Raw genomic sequence first — 15,133 nt, 5'->3', positions numbered from 1 at the left:
TTAGAGAGAGATGAAGGGAGAGGGAGAAGGGAGTGAGATAGAAACTTCCCTCAGCTGTCTCCTGCACACCCCGTACTGGGGATCGAGCCCACCACCCAGGGATGTGCCCTGACTTGGACTCTAACCAACGACCTTGGTGCATGGGATGACACTCAACCACGGGGCCACACCAGCTGGGCTAAACATATTCTTATTATGGCTTATCCTTCTACATCCAGGGCATTAAGTGACTGATCCTGAGAACTTTTTGGGTAATTAAAAATATGACAATAGGGAAAGGTAGAAATATCTGGATTCTGGAATAATGGGTCATTTATTTCTGTTCTCTCTGCCTCTCTCCAACTCTATATGTATGTACCCCTCTCTCTCTCTCTCTCTCTCTCTCTCTCTCTCTCTCTCTCTCTCTCTCTCTCTCCCCCTCAACTCTGCTTGGGCTACTATAACAAAATACCACAGACCAGGTAGCTTATAAACAACTCGACATCAGAAAAAAGTAAATGTATGTGCTCCACAGAAGGCACTCAAGTATGTTTAATGAAATTTAAAGGTTAAATACAGATGGGATCAGGCCTGGCCGGTTTGGCTTAGTGGATAGAGCGTCGGCCTGCGGACTGAAGGGTCCCAGGTTCAATTCCGGTCAAGGGCACATGCCTGGGTTGCGGGCTAGATCCCCAGTAGGGGGCATGCAGGAGGCAGCTGATCAATGATTCTCTCTCATCATTGATGTTTCTATCTCTCCCGCTCCCTTCCTCTCTAAAACCAATAATAAAATACATGTATTTTTTAAAAAATCTTAAAAAAAAAAAAAAAAAAAAGCCGAAACCGGTTTGGCTCAGTGGATAGAGCATCGGCCTGCGGACTCAAGGGTCCCAGGTTCGATTCCGGTCAGGGGCATGTACCTTGGTTGCGGGCACATCCCCAGTAGGGGGTGTGCAAGAGGCAGCTGATCGATGTTTCTCTCTCATCGATGTTTCTAACTCTCTATCCCTCTCTCTTTCTCTCTGTGAAAAATGAATAAAATATATTTTAAAAAATAATAAAATAAAAAATCTTTAAAAAAAAATACAGATGGGGTCTTTGCAAACCTGCAATGGACAAAAGATGCCAAGAATCCAGAACCTGCCAGACTTACTGGCCACTAGCAGTTAATGGCCTTGCTCCCAGAGCAGTTCGACAAGCACTTCTGGGCTGTGCACCTCACCCGTCATAAAAACTACATGGCTGTTCATAAATGGTACAGAATCATTGTTAAACGTGCAGGAGATGCCTAGGAAAAAAGACGGATTCCATTCAGAGGGAAGTGTGTCCTCCAGATCCTCTGGTTGCTGCCCCTTTCTGTGGACATTGCCCGGCTGAGTTCCAGAGCGCTGCCCGCAGACGCCTGCCTGGCAGCTGACGTGGTCTGGAAAAGCTTAAATTCCCGGCCGATAAGGACAACAAAAACAGCAGAGTGAGTTGTCTTTAAGTAAAGCCACACGTGCTCATACAGAATAAAGGGCAGTCCTTTACTACATTTGCCTTTACTACATTTTTGATGTAAAAAAAAGTGCTCCACTTAATGGAATATTACTAGGCCTTTCCTGTCCCCCGTAACTCCCGCCACTGGGCAAGAGGAAAAACTAGTCACATGTTTGGGTCCCAGGCTGGGAATGGCTACTCTAGAATATCAGGTAAAAAAAGATGTGAAAACTCTGGCCTGTACCAAGAAACGAAAATAAGTTTTGTCCAGCTGGGCTTTGATGAAGTGAAAGATGTAATTAAAATTTAATTTGACCAGCACTTCCCATAGACCTCTGAGCTCAGCATTCTCCACTCCTTGCTGAGCGCCTGCTGCCAGGGCCCTGTGCCAGGTGCCAGGGATATACTAATGAAGAGCACCCTCCCAGACCCTGCCCTTATGCAGCTGGCATTCTAAGCAAAGGCCTCGGGGAACTTCCCAGGGACATCACCAGGTGACACATTTTTCTCACCCATTTCCACTTTCATCAATACTCCAAGTACTGCTTTTAAAATGTGTTAAGTACGTTAGACCTTATTTCCAACAGCAAACTCTCCATCAAAGTGGCAAAATAAAACTAGAAAAGAACAAAAGTAGGCAATGGCCTGAACTAGTCTCTGAGGTCTGAGGTCTTCAGGAAAGATGAGAATCAAGTCCATGTCAGACCATCCCAATAGCTTGTCCTACTTCTTCCTCAAGGCTCTCATGCCAATAATTGTTCAATACTCATCTTCCCCAGGGGCCTGAGTCTCCTAGGCACCCGTGAGAAGTAGAATGGGCTCTCAACACATTCCTGGAGTGGCCACAGAATAACTTGGTACTTCTGCTGGGCCAGTGGTCGGCAAACTGCGGCTTGCGAGCCACGGTTTGCCGCTCTGTTGACTAATGAGTTTGCCGACCACTGTGCTGGGCAGCCCATAACCTGGGTCAGCTAAGCAGCCTCCACAGGAGTCAACAGGGACGCATTTGCTGTGTTCCACAGCTCACTCCACGCCCAGCTCCCAAAGTGTTTTGCGTCCTACTTAGTGGAGGTCAGACAGGAAGCACTGTGATGCAGTGTGCTCCTGATGTTTGTTTTTCCTTTTTAAGGGATAAAAGGACTTATTTAAGACTAAGAGGAAGAAATTATATCTGGACACAGCATGCAAACAATTCAAGTTCACATTCTGGTTGCTGGAAATGTTTTCTCCTTGGTGTATGCCCACTCTCCTTCCATCTCCCACCCCTCACAGACCATCCATCCCCTCCAAAATGCCAGCCCCACCCCATCTCTGTACAGAGCTCTTCTTGGTCTTGCCTTATGCTGGATGTGCCCTTAGAACAGGGGTTGGCAAACCACCACCTTTGGGCCAATTTTGGCCTGCAACCTGTTTTTGTAAATAAAGTTTTATTGCAACACAGGCACCACCACTTGTTTAGGTGTTACTGTCTGTGGCTGCTTCCTCAATACACAGGGCTGAGCCTAAATACAGACTCTGTCTCTACGGAGAGTTCACACACTCCTGCCGCATGTCACCGAGATGCCCTTCTGAACACGCAGGTCCCTTCCTGAGAAACATTCTTCTGTCACATCTGGAAAGTACAATTCTTAGTACTACATATGTTATCTCGAGGAATTATCTTTAAAAGTCTTAATAGGTTCATAGGACATAGTCCTTCAACTGCAAAGAATTAAACCCCCACCTGTGAGCTGGCGAGTGACGTGGGGAACTGAAGGCGGGTTTGAAAGGGGCAGACACCTCTTTGGAGAGTGGCCATGGGGGGAGAGGCGTGTGCTTCTTACTGTGCTGCCTTGTGATCACACGTGTGAAGCACTGAGTACCCAGCAGGCACTCAGAGGTGTCACACCTGCCCATCCCCCAAGAAGGGAAAGTCAGAACAGGACTCTCAAGGGTCGTTAGAGCAGTAAACCAATACATGGGAATAGTTCAGCACCAGCAGTTAGCCAAGAAACAGAAACAAACGATAGAGATGCTAGATTCATTAATTAAATTAGAAAAAATAATTCTTAGTCTATTCACACAGGCTAGAGTTCAAGGCCCCTCATCCTGGCAGCAGGCAGCGCTCCCGGGCTCCGTGCAGCACTCTCCATTCAGCAGCATCTCAAATGGGCCCACATTAGTGCCAACTCCAACCAACCCACAGGGGATAAATGTAACAACCCAAAAAGTCACATTGAAAAAAAGTTTATTTAAAAAAGTTCTAGCAGCAAGAACAGTAACAAAACAAAAGGAGAGACTGACAAACAAAACAGGAGGCTGTGTCCCAGGGGCCTGCTCCGTCCTTCAATCGAGTTCTTTATATCGAGCAAACATGACTCTTCGCACAGCGTCTCGGTAAGTCTCGTTGGACTGTCTCTTGCTGGTTCTTCCTGGAGCCCCCACCCCGGGCCCCCTCATCCGGCCTTCCGTCTGTAAGAAAAGGCAAACTATGAGGCGGGCTCTAGGAATGAAATCAGCTTCTGGGCTGGTCTTTGACTAGAGGAGCTTCTGAACCAGCTCGGATCAGGACACAGGAGAATCTTTCAGATGTTTAATAAACGAACACCCAAGATGAATAAGGAGGGTGGTGGTGCCATCATTTCAGGACACGGAATGCAACACCAGACAATGCGAAGCTAGCCTATGCTGGCAATTCCAGAGGGGGACTAAGTCAACACAGCGCGGGCAATGTTTCCTTCCTCTTCTCATCTTCTTTGTTTTCCCTGAAATCTGAGGGGCAAAGTCCTTCTTGGGAAACCAGGACTAACTTCAGGCTCCTCAAATTTCAGCCATCAAAGACATGGTAATGTGCCTGGCCGGTGTGCTCAGCGGTTGAGCGTGGACCCATGAACCAGGAGGTCACTGGGTCACTGGTTTAATTCCTGGTCAGGGCACATGCGTGGGCTGCCGGCTTGATCTCCAGCAGGAGGCAGCCAATTTTCTCTCATGGACGTTTCTCTCTACCCCTCTCCCTTCCTCCTCTCTCTCTAAAAATCAATAAAAACATGTTAAATGCCTTTCTACATTTCACTGCTAGTTCCCATGTTTTTACCAAACCATTCTTCAGTCTCGAACTCCCTAATTCCCACAAGGCCTCACCTCTGACTCTGTAAGAATAAGATGAGCCCTCTTCTAATTTCTCTCTCCCGTTCCCACCACCCAGCAAACTGCCAAGGGCAAGCAGGCCTAGTCATAACCCCATAATCAAGACGGAGGGCTCCTCAGCTCAGGTCCTTCGCCAGCAGCGGAGAGAGCCCAGGTCAAAGGCAGGGCTACAGCTCTGGGCCACAGAGAGAGAAAGGTAAGTATATTCCAGGTTCATGCCAGCCCAACAAGACGGAAACCATTTCACCTCCTCCGCTGAAGCCAATCCAGGGTGGCCATATCCGGGCCCCTTCCTCCAACCAGCAGCCTGCTGAACACAGCCTCCTTTGCTGCTGTTGTCAACATCTTCTTTATCAACAGGTTTCCGATCACTGCAACGGAAGCAGACATACTCAGATACCGTCACTTCTAAGTGACTTGTTTGTGGGGATACAGAGATGACCAAGACCTGACCCGGTTCACAGGGAAGGACGCGAGAATATGTCAACACATGCTCTGGCACACTGAGCGCCCAGCGTGGGCGTGCAACAGCAGCTCTGCGCTGAACTACACACAGGAACACACGCTGGGAAGGGGCATCACCGAGAATGACAGCAATCCCAAGAGGGGACCTCTGACTGGGTCTGGCCAACGAGGAGACGGTGAGCCAGAGAAAGGCGCGGCGGGAGAACACTACGTCCCGGAGAGGGGTGGCAGGACTGGCAGACGGCTGCTCGGGCCAGACTGCAAACAACCTCTGGACATCTCGCGACATCAGGCCTCTGGACGTCACTCCTCGGGCAAAGAAACCCCCGAAAACCAGGCCTCCCTCTAGGCGATGTCACCTCCACACAGACGAGGTTTGGGAGCTCCTGCACACCAAGGTCATGGTGTGGCAGGGGAAAGAAGGGATGAAGACTGCGAGCAAACGGTGCGGTTAAGGAGTCCGGTTTGGAGGTTCGCCAGAAAGGGGGCCCAGGCTTTATCAGGAATGTGACCACTAGCCCCAGCGGATAAAGGAGGAAGACTGGGTCAGACCAGGGAGACCACGGCGCAGTGACATTATTACTCGGAACAGGAACATAGCAGGTTCCCCAGACCCGGACTGAGTACCATGTGGGACACAACACTGAGTAACTGTTCAGTGTGAGAAGCCCCAGGGGTGCCCGAGGGGACGGGCCCAGGGGGTAAAGGAAACAGTGGTTCTGGGCCCAGGAAACGGAACTGGTTCAGCTGGAGACACAGGACTTGTTAGCCTGTTGTGGCGGCTGTGGCTTTGGGTGCCCTGGACAGTCAAGGGGGTCCACACTGAGGGCAGAGTCCTGGACCGTCATCACCCAGAAAAGGGGTGAGCGGGAGGGAAGACGGAGGGGAGGAGAGCCAGGAGGAAGTGGTGCGAAGGGCCAGGGAACAGGGAGGCCGCCTTCTTCCTCCTGGTGGACGCCGGCACCTCTGTCCTCGCCCAAGAGTTCAAACTGCAGAGAGTGACCCAATGGGATACCGCCCCCCCCCCACCATGTGTCACAATGAAGGTTCCCCAGAGAAAAAGTCTGAGTGTGACACGCTTATCGGGCCCATGACTGGTGTGGGGAGAAAGGGTTCCCAACCATGGCTGTGCCAGCCCATCTTCCAGGCAAACACGTCCTCCCTGTAAAGACAGGTGGTCAGAAGGTGGGGTGACGCTCCTGCTCAGGGAGTGGAGACAGACCTGCGCCCTGGGACAGAAAGCAGCAGCGCAGCTGCAGGAGGGGATGGTTTCACTGTTGGGTCAAGAGCTCCGGGCTTACCTGTCAGTCTCCCTGGAGTATTTCATTCGTTTTCTTTCTGGAGAGTCAAGAGATTGAAGCTTTTCTCTGCGATCATTTCCTCTTTCTTTAAACTTTCCCTGTTGGGAAGCAGAACAGACCTGAGGGGCAGGGAAGTGGGGAAGCCTCATTTTATTCCTGATTGTTTCCCCTAATGTGAAGGGAGTTCAGCTGGCGGCCAGCCCTGGCCTCTCGTTCCTCCACACTCGCTGCTGGAGGAAGCAGCGGCTGCGGGCCGTCGGGGAGGAGCAGCCGTGCTCGCACCAGCTTCTTTTCCTCTTCCGAGGAGCAGCTCCAACAGGCTCCGCGGCGGGTTCCGGCCACCGCGAGACCGGCCCCTGGCTGCGGCAGCTCGAGGCTGGGCCGAGGCTGGCGGACCGTGTGGTCCAATGGCAGGTCCATGTGGCTGTCACAGGAAGCTCCTCCCCAGCAGCCCTAGCAGGAAGGGTGACCCCAGCAGCCCTGGCCAACAGCCCTGCACGGACTCGCAGAGCTGGGCAGGGAAGTGGAATGCTGTTCATCTGATCTACTCCGCCTTTAAAACGTACCAACCTCATTAGGATGTCCTTTATACACAATGAAATGCACCCGTTTCAATGGAGGTGAGTGGGGAACTGCTCCATTATCTTTGAGGGCCTCGTGGTGCTCCGTCCAGCACAGCCCAGGAATCCTACACCAGAAAGCAGAGCCAAGGCCGTAGGTCCCGAGCTTACCTCCCGCTCTCTCCTCTCCAGGTAGGCGAGCTCCTGCTCCGACTGCTTTATCTTCCGGTGGATTTCCAGGTTTTGCTGAGAAGAGAAGGCGTTCTGAGTGCGGGTCTAGAACGAGTGGTCCAGAAACGCCTCCTGGCCTCTCCCCGGAGCTGCTTCAGGACTGCGGCTCCTCTCATGACCAGTCCCCTAGGTGGCCACGATGCCCTGCAGCACCCATCCCTGACTGGTCTACTTAGGCTCAGCAACGGGCACCCCGGTTCTAATGCTGCCTGTCACACAGGTTAGTCCTGTGGGTGGCACAAGAGGGGACTTCTCTCCACTGCTAAGATGTAAAAGACACAACTCTGGTTGGTATCCCTTTACCTGAGATACAGATGGCGGGAGAGGGCGATCTGAGCACAGCAGGGAAGAAAGCCCAATGCCCACGTGCTCTGCCTGCCCCCCAGCATCCAACACTGTTCACTTTCAAGCCCCCGAGAAACACTATAGGAAGCCCAGGCCTTAAAAGAACAGACAGACTGCTCTGAGGGTCCCCCTCCTCCGCCAGGGCCCACACTGAGGCCGCTCCCTCACAACGCCCTCAGGCCCATGGGAGAGAGGAAACCAGAGGGGTTCTGTGCGGCTTCCTCCAAGGAAAGGGAGCGCGCTGGCCTACCTTCTCCTGCCCCAGGGCCAGTCCGTCTGTGGGTCTAGCAGACGGCTAGCTTCTCTGTCTTGACAACTACCCTTTGTCCCCTTAGCCATTTATTAGTGTTTTCATCAGAAAGCTGAAGTGTAAATGTCGGTCTGCTGTCTTAGAATCTGAAAAGACTGAAGGGACTCGGGAGGCGGGGTGTTGCGGGGACTCAGAATCCCAGCAGCTTTGGGGAGCCTCCAGAGGCAGCTGGGAGAGGAGGAGTGCCCGTTAAAGAAAGCAGAGCTGCTCGGCTTCCGGCCACATGGGACGTGGTTTGTGTGGAGAGCGAGTCTAATCCACGCCCTCACAGCAGCCGCTGCCGAGGGGGAAAGAGCTCCCTCCACAGCCCCGTCCACCCAGGGGCTGTATTTGTCCAGAATTTGGCTGCTGTCAGCACATACAAACGGGAAGGCTGCAGAGGCCCGGTGCGGGTCAGTGAACGCAGCACGGCGCACAGCAGGCCCTCCCTACGCGAAGAGGGGGCAGGATGTGGCCCAGGGGAAGCTGCCCCTGTCCCAGCCAGCCGGAGCAGGGAAGCCTCCTCGTACCAAAGCAGGGGAGGGGCTGGTCTGAGGTCCAGGTGCTAGGTAACCACAGAGCTAAGGTGAGAAGCCCAGCTCCCTACTCCACAGCCGCCTCCTGTCTTCAGTGCAGGCTCCGCGCGTGGCGCCCCGCCCCAGCCACGCTGCTGCCTTGGGTCTGAAGTTTTCTGAAGGTGGCACACTTAATACAGAGCAGCGCATGGCAAAAGGGAGGAGCAACTTATTCCGGAAGGGGCCTGACTGAATCCTGGGAGCCGGGGAGGGGGCAGCTGAGGAAGGGCGGCACATGCCTTTCCAGCCCGAAACGCTCACGGACGGTGAACGTTACCGTGTGCAAGGCCAGGGCCCGCCCCAATACCTTGTGCAGGTCTGAGAGCTGCTGGTGCTTGATCAGAACGTCCTTATTGGGAAACTGCCTTCTGCAGAGCAGACAGGCCAGCTTATTCCAGTCCGTGAGTCTGTCTTCTTCATTCTCCTTCTTGCTCAGCTCCTCCTGCTGCGGGGGCTGCGCCGTGCGGGGCTGCGGAGGAGGGGGCTGCTCCTCCTCTTCCTCCTCCTCGTAGTCACTGTCTCCCCCATATTCACCCAGCAGGCCGATCAGTGGGTTAACCACCTTGGGCTGGAAGGAGAGGGCCAGGGATTAACACCAAACTGAACCCATATGCTGGGCCTGTTTTCCTGGATATTCTGATCTGGTCTTCTCACTGCTTCTTTTAGTTTGAATAGCGAACTGGGTTCAGTGTAGGCCCACTGACCATACTGCTCATTTCCCAGATGGAGGCAGCATGGTCGAGCTTGACTGTTCTCCGTGCTCACTGAGATGGAGACAGAACCAGGGACCCTAGCAACAGAACAGCGAAGAGAAGGAAGAGGGAGGAGAGCGGAAGTAGAACACAGAAAAAGCCACAACCTTACAAGTTTCAGAGGAAGAGATACAACCACCTCCAAGTCACTGTAACCTGGAGAAAAGGAGGGAGACGAAGACCGCAGCAACCCCTAGGGATTAGGAGGCGGCTGAAAGCAACGAAGGACAGCCCTCGCCCTCGGTAGAGAGATGGCTTCTGAGCAAGGGAACGGCCAAGGGGGCTAGGACACATGTGCTACAATGAACGGAATGAATAACGCGAGCAGGCAGGGCATTTACCAGCAGCTCACAGGAAACGGTTAGGTAATAAGGTAAGGTCACTGGCCTATGACCAATCAAAAGTAAAAACTAAAGCAGGTTACTACTGTTATGGAGAGAGGGGCGGGGGGGGGGGGCGGGGGAGGGCAGTCATTGGTTGAATTCTTTGTATTTTTAATATATATTTTTATTGATCTCAGAGAGGGAGGGAGAGGGAGAGACAGAAACATCAATGATGAGAGAGAATCATGGATCAGCTGCCTCCTGCACATTCCCTACTGGGGATCAAGGCCACAACCTGGGCATGTGCCCTGACCAGGAATCGAACCCTGACCTCCTGGTTCATAGTTTGACGCTCAACCACTGAGCCATGCAGGCCGAGCTCATTGGTTGGTTCTTGTATGTGCCCTAACTGGGGACAGAACCTGCACCTTGGCATATTTGGGACGATGCTCTAACCAACTGAGCTACCTAGCCAGGGGACGAGACTGTCACACTAAGGCATCTAAAAAATAGGTGCCACTGTTCATTTTGGCCAGGCAGCAAACTATAAAAATGACGAAACACCCACTCCACACATGCTTATGCAGCACAACAGACAGGAAACACCAGGCCAGAACAATGGGTTTCGTTGATCATTTAGAAGAAAAGAATTAACAAGACCAAGATTATAACTTAAAAAGGGCCAGGCAGTCTACGGCCATACCACCCTGAACGCGCCCGATCTCGTCTGATCTCGGAAGCTAAGCAGGGTCGGGCCTGGTTAGTACTTGGATGGGAAAAAGGGCCAGGCAGTCCCTGCTCCGGGGGATGGAGCGGAGAGGAGGGGAAGAGGACAGAAAACGGACTCTGCTTCTCCAGTTAAGCTCTACGAGCAGACCGTCTGCTGGGAGACGAGAGCTAAAGGACCGACGTCAAAGCGAGGCGCACCTTTGACCCTCCATTCCCACCCGGAGCCAGCCCAGCCGGGCACCCGCTCAGCCTTACTGGGGGAGGGCTCTCTTCCTTCTTCACAGTGGGAGGCAGGGGCTTCTTAAAGACATCCTCCGGGGGGGCTGTCTCCTCACTGGCATCTTCCTGAAACTGACAAAATCCAAGGTAATTCTCATAAAAGTTAGGTTAACCGTTGTTATGATTTCAAAATAAAACACATATTTAGTATATTATTTAGTGATTATTGTATGTCAGGAACTTAAGGGAATAATTTAAACGGAGAAATAAAATGCTAAGTGCTGCACATTGTGACAGTGTAAGATCAGAAAGAAGAGACAAACAATGCCAAAATGACGAAGAAAATAAGGGTACACGTTTACTGTGGATTTCTACTAAGCAGGCATGGAAATAATAATTAAAAATGGGATCCCCGCTACCATCACACTATAGAGCTGTGTATACAGAGTCAGCACTGAAGAGGGGAGGCAGGAAGCGAAACTGGAGCAGAGGAGCTGGGGTCTGAGCTGAGTCCCTCTGTTTCGAGAGAGAGACCCCGCCTGCTCTCTGAGCAACCCTACCGCTCCTACCCAAGCACCCTCTGCAGAGACCCTTTATTCCATCTGTAACTCCGGCTGAAAGAGCAGACCCAAGTCCCCTCACCCTCGGCCCGCCGCGGTCCTTCTTCTCCTTGCCATCCCTTTTAGACGCCTCCTTCTTGCCGCCCGACTTGCCCTGGCTGGCTGGCTTCTTTTCCCTGCTCTCTTCCTCCTCGGGTGGCCCCGGGTCCTGGGGCACGTAGACTTCTTGCTGTAAGACAGTGGGAACGGTAAGTCTACAGGATGTTTCACCTTCCCAGCAGTTTCAGGTCTCAGGAGCAGTTCCCTTCTGGGGGAAAGAACAGTTCTCTCGCTCCCAAGTCTCAGAAGAGACACATCAAGCAAGGTGACAACCCACTCCAGGCGTAGGACACAGCCAGGCAACCCACTGCCCCTTCTTCTACGAGCAGCACTGCTCTAGCCACAGGCACTGACTGTCCACACAGGCAGTTCATACAAAGGCCGTCATCTTTAAATCCACCTGAGTAAATAAATACACTCGATGGAAGACCTGGACTTCTTCAGTCACTGACAAAGCGAACACAGCCCAAAACTCACCTGGGTGTTGGGGTCATAGTAAGTTCCCGCCAAGGGGTCATAATAGTAGCCAGTTGCCGAGTCATATATGTAGCAGTCCGATGATGCTAGAGGGAATAAAACCAGGCCATGTCAGTCCCCGCCAATGACTAACCAGCGAGGCTGGCCAACCTGAACAGGAGCAGGCCTGTAGGTGGTGCTCTCTCTGAATGAGCACCCCTCTCGCCCACTTTGTGACCACAAGATCTTAATGCGCAGTCCAGCCAAAAACACACACCATAGAAACAAAAAGGTCACTCACACTGCTGTCCTTGTCGATTTGAATCTGAAGACCAGTCGGAATTTCTGCCACCTCCCCTCCTATCTCGGAAATATTTTTTGCCCTATCACAGAAAGGCAAGTTAAAAGAATGGAACGTCCCATAGCCATTCACCTTTAGGGTGACCCCTGGAGAGGCTCGCAGCCACTCTTCAGTCGCTTGAGAATCGTAACAGAGCACTCACTCCCCAAGTGCTGAAGCCTACCTGATAGTAGTGGTCAGAATGGTCCCCAGAATCATTTCTGCAACGAACAATACAACATGTCATGTGCCTGCCACCAAAGGTCACCTGAGAAGTGCCCAACCTACAGACTGGCCAAACACACTCTCTCCCCCCACTCTGCAGGGAAGGCACCCCCCCCCACAGCAAGCAGTTCTGCTGGTGCAGACTCCTGAGGGCGGAGCAGCGGGACTTCTATGGAGCCTCTGATGGAGCAAAACAGCAACTGAGCTGAGGGTGCAAGAGCCAGACGTGTCCCTCCCTGTAAGCGTCCGCTCTGACGTAGCCATTTGCCCGTTACCATTCCTGGGCCACGATGAGGGAAGGAGTAAGAGGAAGCTGAGTCCTCAGGGCTCTGGGAGTGTGAACAAGGGGAGGGGAGGAGGAGGTCAGGACAGCATTTTCCTAGAATTCCAAGGGGCAAGGTGGTAGCAAGAATGTCCTGCACATCCAACAGTGCAGCATCACTTGGACCCAAAGGTGCCAGGCAGTCCCAGAGGAAAGGACTGACGTACCAGGACTACTAGGGCGGAACCCAGTGAGAACAAGGCCAGCTTCAGGAAAAGAGAACTGAGCAATCCACAAAAGGCAGGCACCATGCCTACTCTCTCCGGCTCTCCAGCCAGGAATAGGCGTTTCCCCCCGAAATCTCCAGTGGAGGCAGCACGGGCCCCAGCCCACGCCTCCGCCTTACCTTCGTTTCCCAGTGGCCAGGTTTACAGCTACCATCTTCCCGTCAATACTAAACGGTGGATCGAGGTTCTGCAAGATCTTCACTACACGAAGAGCTTCCTGGGAACCAAAGACACGTGTGAACCCCAAGAGGAACGGCCCTGCCTCTGAAGGAGCCTGGACGAGGGCTTCCCTCTCAAAGGGAGACGTTCCCGGGCAGCGTGCTCTGGTCGGAACTGACCCCAAGGCCCCCAGAAACAGGCTCCTCGCAGGGGGCTGCCCGGGGTGGCCTCGGTTTCTCTCTTTTCCAGTCGGACAGCACTGCACTGTGAGCAGCACTTTTCCCGAGTGACACAGGCTTAGGGTTTGTCCAGAAGAGAAGACAGCACAGTCAGCTCAGATTTATGATTCTGCTTTTTGTTTTTTTATCAGTTTCTCATATAAATGTCAGAAATTCAAAGCCTTTATTTTAGGCTGCAACTGTCCGCACCTCAGATCCACTTTACAAAGCCCCTTGTGATTTCTGAGCATGAGATCTGTGCCGTGCCAATGAGTTTATTACTAGCTGATGTCACGTCCATGGAAGAGGCTCGCAGCTAAAAATTCAAGTCACAAGAATCTACAAAAGCAACTCTGCGGAAAGAGGGTGCGCTGTGACCACTAAGCAGAAACCCGCCTGTGGCTGGGCAAAACGGGGAGAAATGAGAGAACGCACTGAACTCCCGAAAGCTTGGCACTCGGACTCTCCGCAGTGACTAAGCTGTTTACCCTGTTCTAGCTGGAAACGGGCAAGGCACAGGGCAAAAGTGGACGGGAACCGCTCGCGGCCTCCCAGTCTCACGGGCAGTCACTTCACCCGAATGGACTTAAACCCAGAGGAGAGGTTCCCCACCCCGCTGTCCCCAGCCCGCTGCAGGGGACACTCACGGCGTGGGAGTCGAGGTCGATGAAGCCGTAGGTGTGGCCCATGGGGCCGGTTCTGTTCTTGATGATCCGGACGTTGGCAGTGGTCAGGTGGACGTAGGGCTCCAGCACTTCCACGATCACCTCCGGGGGCGTGGACCGGTAGATGCGCTTGAGCATGATGGCTGAACAAACGGCGCAGATGGCAGCGCGGAGAAAGACACAGGTTACCTTCGGAGGCCGCACAGCCTGGCTGCCGTGGGGTTTTTAACTGCGGATGCTACCTGCCCTAGCGGGGCTGCTTCTGTAACCAACGCTAGTCAAATAGATGCCCGGCCTGGGCTTCACCAACACTTAGAATCTGCAATGAGGCCTGGCTGCATGTGAACAGCAACTTGCTACTGGAGGATGAAGGTCCCTTTAACTAGAACAGCAAGGCCCGGGAGAGCAGGGCCTCCAATCAGGCTGAGCAGCTGTGCGAGGCTGTGGGGAGTGGTGGTCCCCAGCCACAGCACAGGCCGGCCGACCCCACCGCGGGGTCACAATCCGGCCCAACCCCCCACAAAGCACTCACTTTTGCTCTCCCCATCCTGGCGGGTCTCCCCAGACCACGGATCCTTCTCTCGGTCTCTTCGGAAGCTGAGCCCTTCCCTTCGAGAGGGAGGCGGATACCGATCCGCTTCTTTCTTTTGATGTCCCGAGCGTGGCTCTTGTCCTTCTTCCCGCTTCTTGGGCTCCGGTTCCTTGTCAGCGGGCCTTGGGGGCTGGCTGGGTGGCTTTTCTGATGGCGGTGGGAGGGGCGTTTTCTGAAGCTGAGGGTAAGCCACTAAGTCCTGCTTCACGTCTGTCACTAGAGGAACAGAAACAGAATCTCTGGCAGGTTCTCTCCAAAGCACTGCTGCTGGGCCGTCCTCTCTGCCGTCAGGTACTGGCCCTGCAGTGCCTTCACTAGTGTCAGGAGCGCCTGCAGGAAGCGCCCTGGCAGATTGTACGCAGCGCTAATGAGAGCACAGGAAAGAGTTCACAGAAGGAACTACCCAAGAATTAAAAACTTAATATGAGCCCGGCTGGCGTGGCTCAGTGGTTGAGCGTCAACCTGTGAACCAGGAGGTCATGGTTCAATTCCTGGTCAGGGCACAGGCCCGGGTTGCGGGCTCGATCCCCAGTGGGGGACGTGCAGGAGGCAGCTGATCAATGATTCTCTCTTCTCATTGAAGTTTCTCTCTCCTCCCCACCCACTTCCTCTCTGAAATCAATAAAAAAAATTTTAAAAAATTAATATTGAGTATTCTGTTACTTCCCAAACATTTATATACAAATCCTTCATGAGACCCTGGACCTAACAATGATAATCAACGATAAGAACAGATTTGGTGACAAAATTACTAAAATATGACTCTTGCTAGAAGTTTGGTAGAAACACACATCCCAGACGGGAGCCTTGCTTCTGGCAGGGTTATGGCACAAGGACAGCTGTCTCAAATTCCCTAAGACCTCGGCCTCGTCTCCTCTAGCGAAGGTAAGAATAGAC

At 52.9% G+C, this 15,133-nt stretch overlaps 1 protein-coding gene across 5 annotated transcripts in view; it reads right to left on the bottom strand.

Annotated features, from left to right (window-relative positions):
- Window positions 1-3,674: 3,674 nt before the first annotated feature.
- RBM6 (RNA binding motif protein 6) overlaps window positions 3,675-15,133 on the bottom strand; it is a 67,125-nt gene continuing 55,666 nt past the window's right edge. For 4 of the 5 annotated variants that reach the window (XM_079794858.1, XM_079794862.1, XM_079794860.1 and 1 more), the window contains 13 exons: window positions 14,177-14,452; window positions 13,627-13,787; window positions 12,722-12,819; window positions 12,013-12,049; window positions 11,790-11,871; window positions 11,510-11,595; window positions 11,016-11,162; window positions 10,410-10,505; window positions 8,658-8,918; window positions 7,082-7,156; window positions 6,351-6,448; window positions 4,832-4,955; window positions 3,675-3,909 (listed from right to left, as the gene is read on the bottom strand). In XM_079794858.1, coding sequence (XP_079650984.1) covers window positions 3,784-3,909; window positions 4,832-4,955; window positions 6,351-6,448; window positions 7,082-7,156; window positions 8,658-8,918; window positions 10,410-10,505; window positions 11,016-11,162; window positions 11,510-11,595; window positions 11,790-11,871; window positions 12,013-12,049; window positions 12,722-12,819; window positions 13,627-13,787; window positions 14,177-14,452 — 1,667 coding nt within the window. In that variant the 3' untranslated portion in view covers window positions 3,675-3,783. The remainder of the gene's footprint in view (window positions 3,910-4,831; window positions 4,956-6,350; window positions 6,449-7,081; window positions 7,157-8,657; window positions 8,919-10,409; window positions 10,506-11,015; window positions 11,163-11,509; window positions 11,596-11,789; window positions 11,872-12,012; window positions 12,050-12,721; window positions 12,820-13,626; window positions 13,788-14,176; window positions 14,453-15,133) is intronic. The other variant, XM_079794859.1, reaches the window with a different exon arrangement.

This window comes from Cnephaeus nilssonii, assembly GCF_951640355.1.
Source record: "Cnephaeus nilssonii genome assembly, chromosome: 17".
Classification (NCBI taxonomy): domain Eukaryota; kingdom Metazoa; phylum Chordata; class Mammalia; order Chiroptera; family Vespertilionidae; genus Cnephaeus; species Cnephaeus nilssonii.
The sequence above is the reverse complement of the archived record's forward strand: the minus strand, read 5'-3'. Positions and strand labels throughout refer to the sequence as shown.